The sequence below is a fragment of the Sinocyclocheilus rhinocerous genome, unplaced genomic scaffold (assembly GCF_001515625.1).
Source record: "Sinocyclocheilus rhinocerous isolate Xijiao unplaced genomic scaffold, SAMN03320098_v1.1 scaffold113, whole genome shotgun sequence".
Lineage (NCBI taxonomy): Eukaryota > Metazoa > Chordata > Actinopteri > Cypriniformes > Cyprinidae > Sinocyclocheilus > Sinocyclocheilus rhinocerous.
This window is the reverse complement of record NW_015646846.1, coordinates 887,146-906,156: the sequence shown is the minus strand read 5'-3', so window position 1 is coordinate 906,156 and position 19,011 is coordinate 887,146. Positions and strand designations below refer to the sequence as shown.

Below are 19,011 nucleotides of genomic sequence, written 5' to 3'. Positions count from 1 at the left end.
CACACACACACACACTCACATACACACACAGGTTTGTTTTTGTGAATTGTGGGGACTCTCCATAGGCGTAATGGTTTTTATACTGTACAGACCGTATATTCTATTGCCCTACACCAACCCTACCCCTAAACCTACCCCTCACAGGAAACTTTGTGCTATTTCAGATTTTCAATACACTCCATTCTGTGTGATTTATATGCGTTTTGAAAAGTGGGGACATGGGGTAATGTCCTGAAAAGTCACCTTCTCCTTGTAATACCTATGTCATACCCTTGTCATTATACAAATGTATGTCCTCATTTGTCACAAAAACGCGCACACACTCACACACACACACACACACACACACACACACACACACACACACACATATATATATATATATTCACAGTTTTTTATACATCTATATCATTTCCAAAGTCTTCATTTGCTGAAAAACAACAGTTTATTATCCAAAACAATACTGATTGATATGCAGTTTAACACATCCTTACTGATGGTTTTAAGACTATAACAAATTATTTTTGTTAATTTAGCCAGCTAATTAGCCAGTGACAAATCAGAAGACTTTGACATAACAATGTAGAATAAATCACAGAAAAGCAAATGCTTAATTTTGCAAGGCATTAAACTTGGATTTTCAAGATGAATGAGTGAAAACTTTGCGGTAGCAACACTGCTTTGGACCAAAAGGACATTGACTTATTGTTGAGCAATAAGTATGACTTATTGACTGGAGTAATGGCTGCTGAATATTCAGCTTTGCCAGTTACATTTTAAAATATATTTTAAAAAAAAGCAGTTATTTTAAATTGTAATTATACTTTACAACATTACTGTTTTGGCTGAATTTTTGATCAAATAAATGCAGCCTTGGTGACCCATGCGAGGCTTCTTTCAAAAACACTGAAAAATCATACTGACCTCAAACATTTGAAAAATAGGGTAGATCCTCAATTTATTTTTCCATCAAGAAATTTAGATGTGATATTGCTTATTGTCCAACACTAGAGACCTAAATTTCCACACTTATTTGGGAAGAGAAATGCTGCAAACAAGCTCATTTTAAAGCAACTGATAATGACCCTTAGATTACTGAAAGCCTTCATCTGACAAGCAAAGCTGCATTATTCATGGACAAGTAATCAATGCCATCCTTTTTGTGTGTTTTTTTTATTCTTCTATGTTCGTGAGCCCATCAAAATGGAAAGATGCCCTAAGGCCAGGCCTACAAGAAAACGTGACTCCAGTCTCAAAAAAACATCTGGCTGTCAGTGAAGCAAACGTGAACGTGGCATTGTAAGGCTGAATCACAGTGGGACACAACCTAGAGCTAAACCACAAAGTCTGTTTCTCCTGTAGATAAGGGCCTCCTTCAGGTCCTTTGGGGGCTATTTTTGGTATCGGAACTCATAATCATGAGAAGTTCATTAAACGTCACCCAAAGCCAAATGCAGCCTCCATATGTTGGTACCCAGTGGGCGCTACTCTCCCAATAAGCAAACTGCCTCGTCTTCCCTCTATAAAACACTGAAATTAATTAAGGAAAACCACATTGTGCCCTCATCTCCATCACTGAAACAGTGGCTGCATTCCCAAATGATTGGAAAATCTTCATTTATTTCCTTCTCTCTGATGCAGTCTTGTGCAAGACAGATATCTGTGGCTATTTGTACCAGTTACACTCACAATCCTCCTTGTTGGATATACTGTCAGCTATTTAATTCCTAGCATTTTATTTTAATATGCAATAAAAAAACAACAAAAGCTTGACAGTTACTATGGGGGAAAAAATCATTCCATTCAAACAATAGTGCAACTAGGAGAAAAACTACATCACAGATCTTTGTATTGTGGTTTCTTGCTCTCTTTTGGATATATTTACAATAAACCATTTTATATTTGTCCCTTATAGTAAAGATATTGATTTATTCATTGTTAATGTTTGATTTATGACCACAGATGCCAGTTAAATCCAATCTGTTAGAAATCAACAAATGTGGTAAATCCACATTTCCCATGATCCCGAGGGATTGCTGTGATTTCATTTTGAACTATTCTATGTTAATATATGGAGGCAGGTTATGAATAACAAAACTATTTGAGGTGGATTGGAATCTGCTGAGGAGCCGATTGGGTCGTTTTTGTTGAACAAAAGAGAAATTAATATTTATACTGGATGTTTTTCTTCTCCTTCTCTTTACTCAGAATTTCTCCCTCTGTTTCTCACCCAGCCAAGTCTTTGTTCAAGTCAAAACAAATTCACAATAACATTCATTCAACAGTTTCTTCAAAATTAATCTTTGAATAATGTCACCTGATATTACCGAGCACCAACTCTTACCAGAACCTCTAAAACAAAAGAATAAAGCAAATAATATGCAACAAACAATATATCTGCTACTCAGGGGAAGAGTTACTGGTATTTGAAATAAATGAGGTTTTTCCTGAAGAAATGCTCCAGGTTCAATATAAGTCATCGATTACCACAAATAAAAAATAATTTTAACTTGTCCCTCAGTTTGTAAAAACAGACAAAAAAACACATTTGCAGTAATTGGAGCAGGATAAATACACTACTAAAATACACTACTGTTCAAAAATTCTGTAAGATTTTTTTTTTATGTTTTTGAAAGAAGTCTCTTATTCTCACCAAGGCTGCATTTATTTGATCAAAAATACTACAGTAAAGCAGTAATATTGTGAAATATTATTACAATTTAAAATAACTCTTTTCTATTTGAATATATTTTAAAATGTAATTTATTCCTGTCGTTAAAGCTGAATTTTCAGCATCATTACTCCAGTCTTCAGTGTCACATGATCCTTCAGAAATAATTCTAATATGCTGATTAACTGCTCAAGAACTTATTTTCAATGTTGTGGAAACCGTGTTACCCCAAAAGTATTAATTTCTTTCCAAAAAAAAAAAAAAAATACTGGTCCCGAACTTTTGAATGGCAGTGAAAGTCTTAAACATAAAAAAAAAAAATGTTTTTAATTATTATAAATATTGAAATGACACTAATGTGATAAAATCATTAAATCGTTTAAAATATCTAACCCTGTTTGTGCAAGTTACTTGCAATATTTCAACTCTCGTCATGACCATGTAAAGTCAATAAACTCAGTAACTTTCAAATGATATGCGCAAACATAACATTGTTTACATGGAGAAAAATCACAGAAATTGTCAATTTATCCACCTAGGAAAAGTGATTTAGACAGCTTTACAACTCAAACAACCCATTGTTGGAAGAGTTAATATGCGTGCTTTAACAAAAACACATTCTGTGCATTCGGTCTTAAAAGCCTCCTATATTGACTTCCATTGTAAGTGCATTACTGTACAGTAGATGTGTTTCTGCTTGTTTTTACTAACAAAGCCACGTCACAATAATTCTCTGAGCTAATCGTCTATGGCATGCTACAGATGCTGTCAACAGAGCTTAGGTTGTTTTGAACCCGGAACGTTCCTTTAAGTACAAGTCTTTTAGGAGCTCAATGCCTTCAGTCACTTTCAGTCAGAATGCCACGTTTGATGAGCGATCGTGATGACAGAGCAAGAGGGGAACTACTGCAGCTAATGTAAAATACAGAATGCCAACTGTATTAGAATTCAGAGAACATCTCCCAGAGGGCAATCTGAGGGTGTGATCAACCATCAAAAACTTGAGCAGACATACAATGTATTCTGATGTTGCTCAGGGGGGCGGGCAGACTCTGTGTTTGGCAAATGGGGTGTGATGGGGCCTCAAACATGGCACAAGAAGGATTTACAGCTCCTGCTGGTATACTATGAGCATCCAAATCTAAAGTACACAAGCTTGTACCGTATTACAGAAACAGGTGTAGAAATGTCTTAAGACATAAGAAATAAGACATTTCTACACCTGTTTCTGTAATACGGTACAAGCTTGTGTACTTTAGATTTGGATGCGTTACAGAACAATAATTTCTGTAGTATGATATGGACATACTCTTAAGGGCATAGTTAATTCTATAATTTCATATCATATCATTTATTCAAACAGTTTTTTAAGTCAAAATAACTGCAAAATATAATTTTTCTGATCAATGGCATAAAAGACACCTGCAACAGTATGTAAATGACAGAATTTTTATTTTAGGGTGAACTATCCCTTTAAAGAAACAGTGTAGTTCTGAATGGCACAAGCTAGAAACTTTCTATTTTATTTACAGTTACAGAGATGAATAAATGAAAACTGTCATCATTTACTCACCCTCATGTCATTCTTTCTTCCGCAGAACAAAAAAAATAAGATATTCTGAAGGTCTGGAATGACATAAGGCAGTAAATAATGACAGGATTTTCTTAAGGAATAGAATGAAAGTTTAGAATATTATTCTTGAGTTTCCAGGTACTTAAATATAATCACTGCCACAGGCTCACAAAACCAAATCAACTTCAAAATCACAAAAAAACTAAGTTTCTCTCTCTTTCTCTCCATACTTGTCTATCACCACCCTCTCTCTCTGCCCCCTGTGCATTATTCACCATCTCTGCACCGTGACCGCCTGACGTGCTGGGAAAGACAATATAAGTGTATCTATGTGCCTGCTCTGTTCCGATACAGAAATCTCCTCTCCTCTACTTTTCTCTCCTGCCTCATTACCATGTCTTATTAAAAAGAGATTCCCTTTATGAAAGCTACATTCATAAAATACACCATAAAAAATAAACTACAGTGATCAGCAAAATAAAGATGACATGCTTCATAAAGGTAAGGTGATCATTATTATTAGAAAAGATCATTATTACTTCAAAAAGGCAGCCCCGCCCCAAAATGCATGCAATTGGCTGAGCCAGAAACAATGTTTTTGTCGCAGTGTTTACACTCTTCAGACAGTTAACCAACAAAGGTCTCGCGTGAAGTTATCTATGCACATTAAACTGTGATTTTAACATTGAACATATTGCATCACTGCCCCTTTAAAGAGAGTCAACTTTCATTATGATTCATTATGATTATGTCACTGTAAGTTACCATTTGAATAAAATTCAACATAGGCTTACGGGAAAATCGTGCCTCTAACTACATTGTTTCAAAACAACTGACTGCAGTTTGCATTTGAAACGAAAATTATAGTGTCAGTAAATCACCAGTTATTTTTATTCCTTTTAAAACAAATTATGATTACGAGGCAGATTATTGATTAATAAAGACTTTTTTCCAAACAGTTACCATAGTGCATAATTTGTACAACTGATAAATTTTTATGTTTGTATCACACTGTGACAAGCTCCATATGAATGGCTTTTCTGATGTAGTAAACTTGCTCTGCAGCTCACCTGGTACAGAATTTGGTATGGCAAATGCATTTTTATCTCATGTTTGCTTTGATTAACTATATTGGTTAGGCTTATGGTCAGGTTTAATATATGTGGTATGTTATTTTTGAATGCTAGGGAGCATTAACATTTTAGTGCCACTTACCGGACATTTCTGAACTGCTTCACTAAATACAATAACTAACAAAATAAAATGTTGCCAGATTTACATTAATCTGTTCTATATAAAATTGAACACCATTTTAGTGCCACCCGAAAGTGTTGCAAAACACGCAAGAAGCAACAATATACAATTTGCAGAAATATCACCACAGGCACATTTTTCCAATGAGCCTAGGTTGATAAAATGACATTGCTGCATCATTATGGCTCGTAAGAACAAGAAAAAGAAAATCATAACTTGAATCAACTGTTTAAATACAATATTATAATGTCAGCCATATGTAATGATTCCATACGAACAGCACTAAAGACAGTAGAGGACACTTCAAGCTGCCCAATCCTCTGCATATATATAATGTCATTAACTGATGGACTGCAAAGTGGCAGTATCTCAGATCATATTTGTTCATAATGTTAGGACATAAGCCAGAAGACACATTAGGCCCTCTAACTCAGAAATATGTTGGTAATTAACTCGTAAAGCAGACGTGTCATAAATTTAACAAAAAGAAGTCCCAAAGCCCACAGCAAATCAAACAGGTTCTTTATGATAGGCTTTATCTCAAGGTTTCAGGCTAGAGAGGAGACAGTAATTGACCTTAGCTGTGTGTGTGTGTGTGTGTGTGTGTGTGTGTGTGTGTGTGTGGACGTCCTGCTTTTCCATGAAAAGTGGAAAAGGATGATGAAGGAATGTCTACAGGTGAAGTACATTTGCTTTAAGATCTCAGTGTAGAATTTATAGCGGAGGATGAAAAGATGAGATACTGCCACTGAGAGCTTTTTTTTTTTTTTTTGAAAAATTGCTGCATTAAATATCAAGAGCACCACAGTCACTTCAATGGATATTCAGCAATTAAGAACACACACATTATCACCTCCACCTCAAGCAGAGGACTAAACTCTATCCATCATTTGTGCTAGATGGACGAGAAGAGAAAGAATGGATCAGAGATCTCCACACCTGAATATGTCTGCACAACAGAGGGTGATGGAGCAGGACAAAAACAGAACGGCAGAGGGGAAGATGCAGTACATTGTAAAGGATGCAGGTGTGGGAAGAAGGAAAAAGGGAAGGAAGACTAAATGAATGACAAATGTATTAATGAATAAACAAAAGAAAGATGGCATGAAAGAAAGAAAGTTATTATAATAGATCCCAACTGTCAACTGCATTTCCATCCTATCAAAAACTTCCCCCACACAAATGGTATTAATATTACAGAGTCAGTATCAGCTGGATATTGGGTGCCTTTCTTTGTTCATGGCTTACTTGGGAGGCCAGATTGGTTTAAGGTTAACTTGGCAAAAATCTGTGGTACAGTATACTGGAGTAGTTATGGGGTAACACTTTATAATAACTTGCATTAATAAGTCGTTAACAAACATTATATAATGCATAATGGATCATTAGTTCATTTATATTCAAAGAGTTAGAAACGTGAGATAACATGCTTGTTAATGTTTGCTAATAAACTTATTAAACATTAGTTCAAACAAATCATTATTTCATGCAAGTTAAAATGCTTACAAATGTCATTAAACTTTCAATTCCATATGATCAAGCACTTATTGAAAATCTACAAATGATTTGAACAGATGTTATAAAATGATTAAAAGCTTGTGTTAATGACACTTTTGCTGCTGTTGAGGTGTGATACGGGTAAGGTTAGGGACAGGTCTGGTGGCATGGGTAGGTTTAAGGGTTGGTTAAAGGGTCAACAGAGTACAGGGGTCAGTTTGATAAGGAAACACGGTTCAATCTGTTTATATTATATTGTTTTTATAAATTAACAAGTATTTTCTATTACAAATTATTTGTTTTCCTGTTTATTTATGATTCAAGGAATATCCTGTTGATATACTGAAGAGTAGTATACTAATGTGAGTATTGAGGCAATAAAAACATTTTTTGCACCAAAATTACAATCTGTGATGTCTTTAGCAAGCATTTAACTAAACTTAACCAGCCACCCTTTACACAAACCTTGTTCCATTAGCTAAAAGTCCAAAGCCCATAAAGATATTAAAAGATTAGTAATTATTTATAAACATTTACAAATGATGAATAGTTTCAACTTTAGATTGGCTACTGCAAAAACATGAACAAATGATTAATAAGTGATTATTAAAGATGTGTGAATAGGGTAACTTCAGGTCTTTCGGGACTCTTTTTTGCCATTGAGATGACTGTTCATAAAGGTATTAATGATTAGTAAACCTTTATAAACATTTGCACATGATGAATAGTTTCCACTTTAGATTGGGTACTGCAAAAACATGAACAAGTAATTAATAAATTATTTGTTAGGATGTGTAAATAGAGGTCTACACAACAAACAAAGACCAACAGTAAGTGAACTGAAAGTTTACTGACATTTGTAAACATTTCAATTTACATTAAATAATCATATGTTAATCATTAGGTAATGTTGAGTAAGTTCATTAGTAAACATTAACAAAAACATTATCTCATATTTCTAGCTATGTGAATATATATTAACTAATGATCTGTTATGCATTATATAATGTTTGTTAATGATTTATAAATGAAAGTTATTATAAAGTGTTACCGGGGTGGGTAACTTTTTCTAATGCTTTTGAAAGAAGTATTTTATGCTCACTAAGGTTGTATTTATTTGATCAAAAATATAGTAAAAACAGTAATATTGTGGAAATATTATTCTAATTTAATATAACTCTTTTCTATTTGAATATATTTTAAAAAATCATTCTAATATGTTGATTTGCTGCTTAAGAAACATTTATTATTATCATCAATGTTGAAAACAGCTGTGCTGCTTAATATTTTTGTGGAAACCATGAAGCAGTGTTTTTCAGGATTCAATGATGAATATACATTTCAAAAGAAATGCATTTATTAGAAAAACAATTCAGTGTCACTTTTCATCAATTTAAAGGGGTCATATGATGCGATTTCAATGTTTCCTTTCTCTCTGGAGTGTTACAAGCTCTTGGTGCATAAAGAAGATCTGTAAAGTTGCAAACACTAAAGTCTCAAAACCAAAGAGATATTCTTTATAAAAGTTAAGAGTTAACCACGCCTACCTAAAATGGCTCGTTCTAACACGCCCCCACATACCTACGTCACGATCTGGGAAGATTTGCATAACGCCGCCCAAACGTTCACGCACCAGAACACTTCAACCCAAATATTCAGATGTGTGCAGCACATTTTATGGAGGACCGTTGCTGGCCAATCACAGCACACCTTGCTTTTTCAGACCGATGAGCTTTGTAAAAATCGACGCGTTTCAAAAAGGCAGGGCATAGAGGAGAAACAATAATGTACAGTATGTGGAAAATAATGTGTTTTTTTAACTTTAAACCGCATAAACACATTTCATTACACCAAATACACAAAATAATGTTCTTTTTAGCAGCATCAAATGACCCCTTTAATGCATCCTTGCTGAATAAAAGTATTTTTTAATGAAATCTTACTGACCCAAACTTTTGAATTGTAGTGCATATCAAAAATAAATAAGCTACTGCAAATAAAATAAAATATAAAATAAAATAAACAAGCAAACAAACAGTAACTTTCAACAAACTTTTATGAGTAAACATAAAAATACATTATTAATGCTTGGGTTTCTAAGGGTTAACTCCCTTTAAAATAAAATTATCTTGCATATGTCAAAGATTGACACCCTGCATGGACTCACGGGTAATAATAACTGAAGCATGTCCAATACCAGAACAAGAGCCCTGAAGAGTGTGTGTCCATGCTTTGTCATGGCCCAGTAACATTCCTGCCGCACGCACAACACACACACACACACACACACACACACTTCCTCAAGCAGGCCTCACCTGACCAGCACCTCCACACCTGTCTGCTCTAATCAGTGCTGTGTGACAGATACGCACCGCTGTGTGTGCGCGCATGCATGTGTGACAGGTAGACAGTGCCGTCACTTCATAAACACATGTTCTTTACGACACGCTTCACCTCTCTCCAATCCCTCAGTCTGTCTTGTCCTCTCACTCCCAAAATGCCTCCCTGGCTGTGATGCGATGAAAGCTGACAGTGGATTTCACATTGATCTCCACACACAAGCGTGGATCACGAGGATTTGATGGGTGCCGCAATCAGCCTTATCATTGCGTTCTTTGACCTCTCTCACTCCTGTTTCCCCTCAAACTCTCCTACAATATCAGCAATTTTACACAGTTTGGATCTTTGATAAAGCCGTAAACATTTTTGTGGTACATGAATGCCAATTGGACCCTTATAGACCAAAAGTGGCAGAACTCATTGGGCTGCAGGCAAGAGCTAGAATCGTGTGAGCTGACACCCGGCTTCCAGCTCATTAGGTGGGCTGCAGCTTGAATCTCAAGGGAAGTGTGTCAACAGTGACAACCTGGTGGTTTTGTTCCATTACAGAAAGTGCATGAAGGTAAAATACAAAAACGAAGTGTTGTGGGGTCTACATTTGTAGGTTTTGTGCAATGTAAAGTGTAGATATTGCTTATAAAATAACAGGTGCAAACATACACAGAGGAAAATGAAAGGGCTGCATGCACAAAAACTCGCTGCCATGATGCAGGGGCTTGCCATGTCATTACTATGCGGCTGCTAAGTTGTTCTGGATTTTATTGTTACATGCATACACTGAATACTTAGTTCAAATACCTGCACTAAGTATAACAGCCGTATTGTTAACATGTAATAGCGTCCTTGTATTTCGGAATAAATATTAAAACAGAAATGTGTGTGTGTTTCTGTACTCGTACAATGACACCCTCCAGTCTGCCTGTGTATTTTACAGAGGACACACTTCTGTGTGACTGTATTAGCATACCAATAGAGCTCCTGTGCTGCGGAGTGGAGGAGAAAAATTGAATTGGAAGGACAAGGAAGATCAGTGCTGTCGGCTGGAAGCAACTTCATTGGATCAGAAATGTGTGTTAGTGTGTGTATATTTAATAGACGGCTACCTGTGTGAGCTGGCATGAACGCACTGATTATGTAGAGCAGCCTCACCTGGACAAGAAAAAATGTGAAGCAAGTGCATACACACAACTCACACACATATCTGTGGCCAAATACTCTTGAATAAAAAAAGAAAAGAAAAAGGATGGCAAAAATTTCTGTCATCAACACACCTTCACCTTAGCTCTCCTTCACTACACTGCATGTTTTTTTTTTTGCTTCTATAAAACCACAAGTGCAGAAAAGTTTTCAAAACTTTCAAAAAAGCTCTGTCAAGCCAACATTAAAGTTTGTCTTGACAAACTTCACTTTCCTATTTAAAAATGCCAGCTATATGAAATCATGCTTGCAACCTCAATTCAAATGCAAATCAAATTTAGAAAATGAACTTGAAAAAGCATAGGAATCTAAAAGGTATTTTTAAGTCAATTCTTACTTAACTTGCACAACACAACTCTTGTAGTGAAATGTCTTTGCCACCAGAAGTCCATCAGTTTCAAGCTGAATTTGTGCAAGACTATATGTGAACATGTATGCATCCTAATGTCAAAGAATGAAAACATCTGAGGAATTAAGGAGGAGGAAAAGAGAATGAGGGAGCGTCAGAGGAGAGAGGAGACACAGAAGAGCCCCTCTGGATTTACCCCACTGTGTCATCAATGACAATCAAGCTCCTTCATCACATAACCCTCACCTGGATCTCTCTCTCTCTCTTGCACACACACACACACACACACACACACACACACACAGAGTGACTTCCTTCACCTGGATCACAGTCTTCCCTACTTCCTAGGGCTCTCTCATCTGCTCCCGTCATCTCATTATCTGTCACTTTTATCAGATCAAGAGTGTCTCTGTCTATCTGAGCGCCACTTCACATGCCGCCCTACTGCGTTCATAATTACGCGTGAAAATTGTTCCCACCTATAGCCTTTGTCTTCTCTCCTGCTCTTTGCCATCATTCTGCGGTGGAAATGTAACAATCTCAATTATCATTACAACTAACACCTTCACCCCCTCATAAATCATATCAAATCATCCCAGTCTCTCCCTATTTCTCCTCAGGAAATGTGACAATATCACACTCTCATTTTGACTCTTTTTAGGTTTCTGCATTGACTGTTAAGAGTACTTAAGTTCTGTCTATCCACTCTATCCACTCTATCTTATTCCTGTCGTCAAAGCTGAATTTTCAGCAGCATTACTCCAGTCTCAGTGTCACATGATGCTTCAAAAAGCATTCTTATGCTCAAGAAACAATTCGTATTACTATCCATGTTGAAAACAGTTGTGCTGCTTACTATATTTGAGGAAACTGATCAGTTTTTTCAGGTTTCTTTGATGAATAGAAAGTTCAAGAACTATAAAATTACTTTTTGTAACATTATAATGTAATATAATAATGCTATTACTGACACTTTTGATCAATTTAATGCATTCTTGCTAAATACATATATTATTTCTAAATAAATTACAATGATATATATATATATATATATATATATGTGTGTGTGTAAGCATTTAAAATAAACATTAACTGCAAAATAGTACCTGTATGTATAATTTATTTTAATGAATTGTTTTTGTGTGTGTGTGACATGCAACTCAACAAATCTGTCTTAAAAACATCACACGCAAATATTACACAAGCCTCAGCGAATCCAATATACTTTCAAGTAAAGTTTAAATAATTATTATAATAAACATTTAAACAAAAGTCATAGGGCTCCATTAAAATGGCATCACCCTCAGTCCAAACTGGGTTCCAGTACTGCCTCTCCCCCGTACTTTCCTGTCTACACTATACCGTCCTATAAATAAAAGTAAAAAATATAACTCTGCTTATTGGTCCATAAAAGACTCTTTTTTTATTAGAGAAAGGTATGAAGACCACTTGCAAGCGTTTACTTTGATTCTTCCTAAAAGTCTACAAAGCTCATTTCTACAAATAAAGGCCACACCAGAGCGTATAGCCACCAATAACACACTACTCTTACTTTTACAGCAAAAAAAACTAACATTCTTAGATGCTTTCGGTGTAAAAGCCAATAGAACAAATAAATAGAGTGGACACTTTATTGTAGTAATTGCATTCTCTCAGAAGAATGAGAGAAACATAGTAGTGTACTACATTCTAGTTGTTGCTCTTCTGTTGAACTGTCCAAATATTGGTCTATTCCATTGTTTTTAATCTGCTCAAAGTACCTTCTAATCATACATACTGACACTTACCAGCACATTTGGTCCGAGTGATGAGGGGTGGTCCCGGTGGTCCAGTGCCACCTTCCCCAGGTCGGGTCAGAAGAACCTTAATCTCATACTCCACATCTGGATCCAAATGCCAGAGCTTGTACGTTGGCGCATCCACAACATGCGTCTCGGCCCAGTTTCCAGTGGTGGTGCGGTACTCAACCTCTTTCAGGATGATGGGGCCGTCACCGATGATGGAATTGGCGTTTGGTTTGATCCACAAGTAGGTGGCACCAACTGCAAGAAGCTCAGGTGGAGCGATGGGTGTGGGTGGCGCTGAAGAAGAAGAAAGAAAGAAGGGGATTGTTTATTATCTACAATCTTTATTTATCACCTCACAACCAAGCCCGTCCACATTGGCATCAAAGAATCGCAAAACTAGTTGACATTTTATCATCATGTTGCCTTCAAATTTCTCCTGGGAAGTTTCTACTTTGAAACTCAGAAGTCATAATTATTATGAAGCGTGTTGAGTGTCAGAATCAAAAAGGTTTTCATATTTCTTTCTTTTGCACTCCACAACAAAAAGCTTTTTAACACTAGTGCAACAAAATGAAGCGCAAGAGATGTGCATTAGAATCAATGTTTTATCTGCATATTTTTGTTTCTTCTTCATCAATAGCATGTGTACAAACTAATGCATTCACCATACAACTATTAAGATCAATACCAAGCATCTTCAATATATAAATAAATCGATATTTGGTGGATTAGAGGTGGAAGAAACAATAGAAAGAAATAAAGTGGCTGCACTGAAATACATGAGCCAACTCTGGCAATAATTTTTCAGCAAATTTAAAAAGTTGTTGAAAGAGCAATTAAGGGCCGTAGAAAATAATCTCGCTTCAGTATTACACTGCATTCAGACATCATTTCACATTTGCTTTTGTAGTGCAAAATGGTGAGAGAAAAATGAAGGCTGCAATTACAGTGATGCATGCGGCTGAAGCTTTGGAGCTCATTAAGGGATATCAGACAGACTTGCTTGACCGGCAGAATTGTTAGAATAAATGGAATGAAACGTTTCCTGGAATCCCAGTTGAGAAGGTGGGCTATAGCTTTTTCCCTTAACACTTAGCCAAGCTCTCTTCCTCTCCCTCTCTCTCTATTGCTTCTACCTACTCACATTAAATCCACTGGAGACAGCTTACGGCTTGCACTGCATTAACTTCCTGTTTCTGCCTGTCTCTTCCTTCTTTGTCTCACTGCCATTGAGCACCTCAGATTTACCTTCAAACATGTGAAAGGTAAACAATATTTATTTTTTCTTCTTTTCTTGCCTTCTTCCTTCTTTCATTGTTTACTCCCTTCCTTCTGCTTCCAACTTCCTCTCTCCCTTTTTCTTCCATTCCCCTTCCTTTTCCTTGTTTTTCTTCATTTCTTTCTTTTCTCCTGTTTTCTTCCTTTATTCTTTCCTTCCTTTTTTACCTTGATCCCTTTTCTTCCTTACTCCCTACCTTACTTCCATACTTCCTCCCTCCCTTCCTTCTACAGGATTCTTTATTTCAGGAAAATAATAAAGAGAACCCAAGCAACCATATAGTGATGCCCTAGCAACCAATCAAAAGACCTTAGAAACGATCTGGCCCAGCCATCAAAACATTTTCTTTATAAAATATAAGAATTCAATTCAAACATTTTTTGTTTCCCGGACGACGAGTTTCCCAAGTCATATTTTTAACTTCCTAATGTAAAAATTCATTCTGATTCATTTTCTTTATTTGATTTTATTTGCTTTCTTTCTTTCTCAGTTCCTGCCTTCCATCTTCTAATCGTCTTTTTGGCACTATTTCTCAGCGGGAGATGGGGCAGACACTAATCCATGGCTAGAGGTGAGTAGCGGTGCATGAAGGGTTCATCCGAGCATGGAAGAGCCACCCAGGCCCACTCTAATGAGAGGCTGCTGTCTCTACTGTGCCATGTAATCAACTGAGCCAGATTACCAAAGCCCATTTACCCACAGCTGATAACCACTGACTCCCTCAGCTGCCCGGAAAGGATACGCTCTAGCTTGGAGAAGAGAGTTTAGACGTAACCCGTCAACCTCCGAAGCTTAAGAGCGTTTAGTGCTTGAAATGAAAATGAAGGTGGGAGAAAATAAAAACGATAACAGAAAGGAAGGAGGAATAATAAAAAGTAAACACAGATTACCAGAGAAAAAAGACAGGAAATATAGGAGGGTTTAAAGAAGAAACCCCCCCATTTTTTTTTTTTTTACATTTTCTGCAGAAACTGTCCACCTATGGTCTCTACAATATTCTGGTTTTTAAATGAGTCACTCATTTAAAGTCTATTGGATATTTTTCACCTTTTTTCGGCTTAGAAAACGAATATATGTGTAATACTTAAGCATAGGCATTTAAATCCCTAACCATAAACATGACCAATAATTTGCCATAGTAAACCCCAGTAATAATGACTGCAAAACAAATCTTCAACACTTTAGTGTGAAATGAGATATTGCTTATGGATAATGTCTTATTTATCATATGAATGGACTCCAGCGTGTTGTTCATCAAGGTAGCTGTCACATCCAAATTGCAATTTTGAAGTAGTGCCTTTGTTCAAACCATTAATACACTTCCATCGTTTAATGCATTTTCAGCAGTCTTTATGTCAGCACATTGTCCTGGCGTGGGCATTTATGGTCCTGCAGTTGATAAACTTGGCGATTAGTAGAGTGTTTTTGGATTGAGCGTTTATGATTGCAGCTGGATTGAAATGAGGTTTGGAAGCTGCTGATGATTTACAAACTATTTTGTGCTTCCAGCCTTAACAATGTGGTTGTTGATTAGTGCTACGTCACTACAGAGATCAACATATGTTCATTATAGGAAAGTTAAAACATCTGATGTCTATTAATTACTTTGTAGTCCCATTCAGGTCACTTATTGCTTAGGATGATGCAACAGTCTTCACAAATAAATAAGAAACTGTGGTATCATGACAAAGAGCAACTAATAACTGAAAGTGCAAGAAGATAGGTGAGAGAGTGCTTGTATATAAATATACTGGCAGAACAAAAACAAATATAAGAATGACACAAAGGCTTCAGATCATCTCAGCTACTTAAGTTCTCCAGTTCTTATGTCAGTATATTCTCTCAAAAAGATGAAATGAGAATGAATAAGGAAATATGCTAGGCTCAGACAGGCTAGACACAACCACACAGTGCCACACAGTATGGATACAGATAACAAAAGGAGCATTACCCGTTCACCAGGGGTCCCTTTCACTCCAGGAAAAGCCCATTTCCTACAGACATAAGAGACTTCCTGCACACACTATTTACTATTTCAGGTGTAGAAGAGCATGTGTGAGGGAGCACAATCCTAAATAATCTCTCTCATCTTTTCTTATCAAAATTCCCTTGATACACAAAGTTCATTCCCATTTCCACTGATACTTTGCCATACATTCAGGAATATTAGCGGCAATGTGGTGATTGGAGTCCCTGTGCAGGTGTATGTGTGTTCATGTGGCCAAGCGCCCCTGTAATTTTATCCTTTATCACCTGGTGTCTGCAGGGAGGTTTTAAAAACAGCTGGATTTGTGAGAAATCTCCAGAAATCCCACCCCGCTATCTGATCAAAGCCCACCGGGTTTGTCTGATAGCAGAGCTGGAGGAGAGAGAGATGAGCTCCACCGTCAAATGGGAATTTGTAGCTGTGAAACAACAATAATTGCAATCTGGTTTCTCGCCTGTTGGAACAACCAATTCAACAGAAATTGAGAAAGGGATATAGAGAGAATATATGAGAAAGTTTGATTTAATCTAGAACCAGAGTGTTTTTTAATAGCCACAATTCAACTGCTACATAAACTGATGCATACACATTTGTGCTTGCGTACACACAAGAGCAGGACGGTATATCAGTATTTAAGATATATTCTATATTATTTTGGCTGTGAAATAATACATACTGTATTCTTTACATACACTGTTCAAAAGTTTGGGGTTTCTCTTAGCAAGGCTGCATTTATATGATCAAAAATACAGTACAAACAGTAATATTGTGAAATATTATTGCAATTCTATATGATTGTTTTCCATTTAAATATATTAGAAAATGTCATTTATTCCTGAACGCTGCTGTAAATTTAGCTTTGCATCACAGGAATAAATTACATTTTCTAATATATTTAAATCCAGTCTTAGGTGTTACATAAAACTGGGCTGCTTAACATTATATATATTCCAGCTCTATAAACGTTAAACCTCAACTTGGCTTCTTCACTTCAAGCTCTTCCAAATCAGATGAATTTCGAATTTTTCAGATGAACAATGTCTAAAATGTTACACAACCAGAAAAACATTAATAGCATCAAAAAACTTCATCCCATTATTTCATTCCATTTAAGAATTGCATCACATTATGCCAAAAATCACTCAAGCACTTTCGAAAAATTGCAAAGCTCTCCATAGGACTAGCAAGCTCTCTGCACACCTATTCATCAGACTACAGCAGCACCCACAAATCTCCTACATCCTCCACACTGGCACCCTCATGGGAAACTGAGTTCTGAATGACTCACACAGTTGTTTCAACTCATTCGCTTTATTGTTTGGATCAAACCTCGGAAGAATGGCTCAAGGGAACCAGATGAGAGATGCCAGGAGAGATGCAGTCTGTGCCTTTGACCTGACCCTTGTCCCTTGATGCAGTATCTCTTTGGAGGTTTGATTCTCTTTGCCAGGGCGAGGAACTACAATTCCCGCTTTTTCTTCTCTCCATCTAAAAATGAATTCCCCTTCTATTTTTTATAGTTGTGCATCGGTGTTAGAAATGTTTCCATTGGATGCCCTCACAGAATGCTTTAATCAAAACATTGTATTGAGCACTGTGGAAGAGCAGGGAACAAGAGAAATGCAGAGGAGGAACGCTGTAAACATGCAAGCGCAGTAAGAACAGCATGAGAGGAGTGAAGGCTCTTCAAACCCTCTTTCAGAAGAAGCACATTCAGGTCTGGACAAATAAAAGCAATGCACGGGGAACGGACGACAAGAGAGGGAGACAGTGAAAATAAGGGAGGAGGCGTCTCTCGCTAGACTGAATTCACAAACCCGGTGCTGTTCAAAGACGGCATGCTGAGGACACCTGTGCATAAAATTCAAAATTCTGCTCCAAAAACAACTCTGGACTATATATATATATATATATATATATATATAGAGAGAGAGAGAGAGAGAGAGAGAGGTTCACATGAGTGTACTCTATGTATGCTGATAAAGTTATAATATAATATATATCCAAATTTATATATTGAGCTGTGCATTATTACAGTTTACACTTACATTGCAAAGATTTAAACAATCACACAGATGAGATTTGCTACAGTTTGGTAAGTCACTCTCTCTCCTGGTGTTTCTTGTACAGATAAGCAGAGCTGGACAGGAACTCATTTGAGACAATTGGCGCCTGGCTGACCGTGATTCAGCTTTACGGCTCTCAGAAGGTTGAGAAGAGATGTTAGTTTCCAGGTGGAATGTGGAGATTCCCTCGTTCATTTGTGTGATGTTCGCAAATGCCTTACATATATAATATATATTGTGCCATGTGAGTGAACTGCATATAAAGTGGAATGTACTATATATCCAACTCACAAAATGTATTACTCTAAACATATTGGGAATTAAGTATCCTTTTTGCAAGTATGCTTAAAATCAACATTTTCCAGACTTGAACACAATCTAGAATTAATTTCTTCACTGAGTTTGCCACAATGTATGGGCTGCATTTTTTTTTGCAATTTAAGTTTAAATGACTTATATAACCAAGTTGATTATACTTTTTAAAAAAAAGTTTTTAAGTTGAAACAGGCAAAATTTTTTTTTAGTCGAAGTAAAAACAAGGGTTCCTTTAACTGAAAGGCATAACTTACATTCCTACAGTCGCCATTAGTGGTCGACCGATATTGGTTTTTTGACAGCCGATGCCGACGCCGATATCTTTGAAAGCAGGGTGGCCGATGGCCGATATAAAGTCAATATAATTTTATTTTAATTAATGTTTGCGATCATGCAGGATACAAATGCACACTTCACAAGATCTCACAACCGGATCCGACTAAGTTTGCAAGCTTTGTGAAATTAAATGTTCATTTGTCATTCAAAGATTTGTTTAAATTATATAAATGCGTATTTGCTGACGGCAAACAAGAAAGTATTATAATGTTTGCCTTTATATTACTAATAATATAAAAGCAATCGTTATAATACATTTTGTATACATTTTAATTCCTTTGTTTAACAGTTCTATCTGATTATTAGATAGACTTCTATCCGTATTAGACAGAACTGAATGACAACAGCGAACAAGAGGGA

At 36.4% G+C, this 19,011-nt stretch overlaps 1 protein-coding gene across 1 annotated transcript in view; it reads right to left on the bottom strand.

Moving 5' to 3' along the window:
• The window catches only part of LOC107708049 (receptor-type tyrosine-protein phosphatase T-like), a 259,431-nt gene that overhangs the window by 135,290 nt on the left and 105,130 nt on the right, over positions 1–19,011 (bottom strand). Inside the window, exon 7 of the mRNA XM_016512197.1 lies at positions 12,669–12,962. Within this exon, the coding sequence (XP_016367683.1) occupies positions 12,669–12,962 (294 nt within the window). The remainder of the gene's footprint in view (positions 1–12,668; positions 12,963–19,011) is intronic.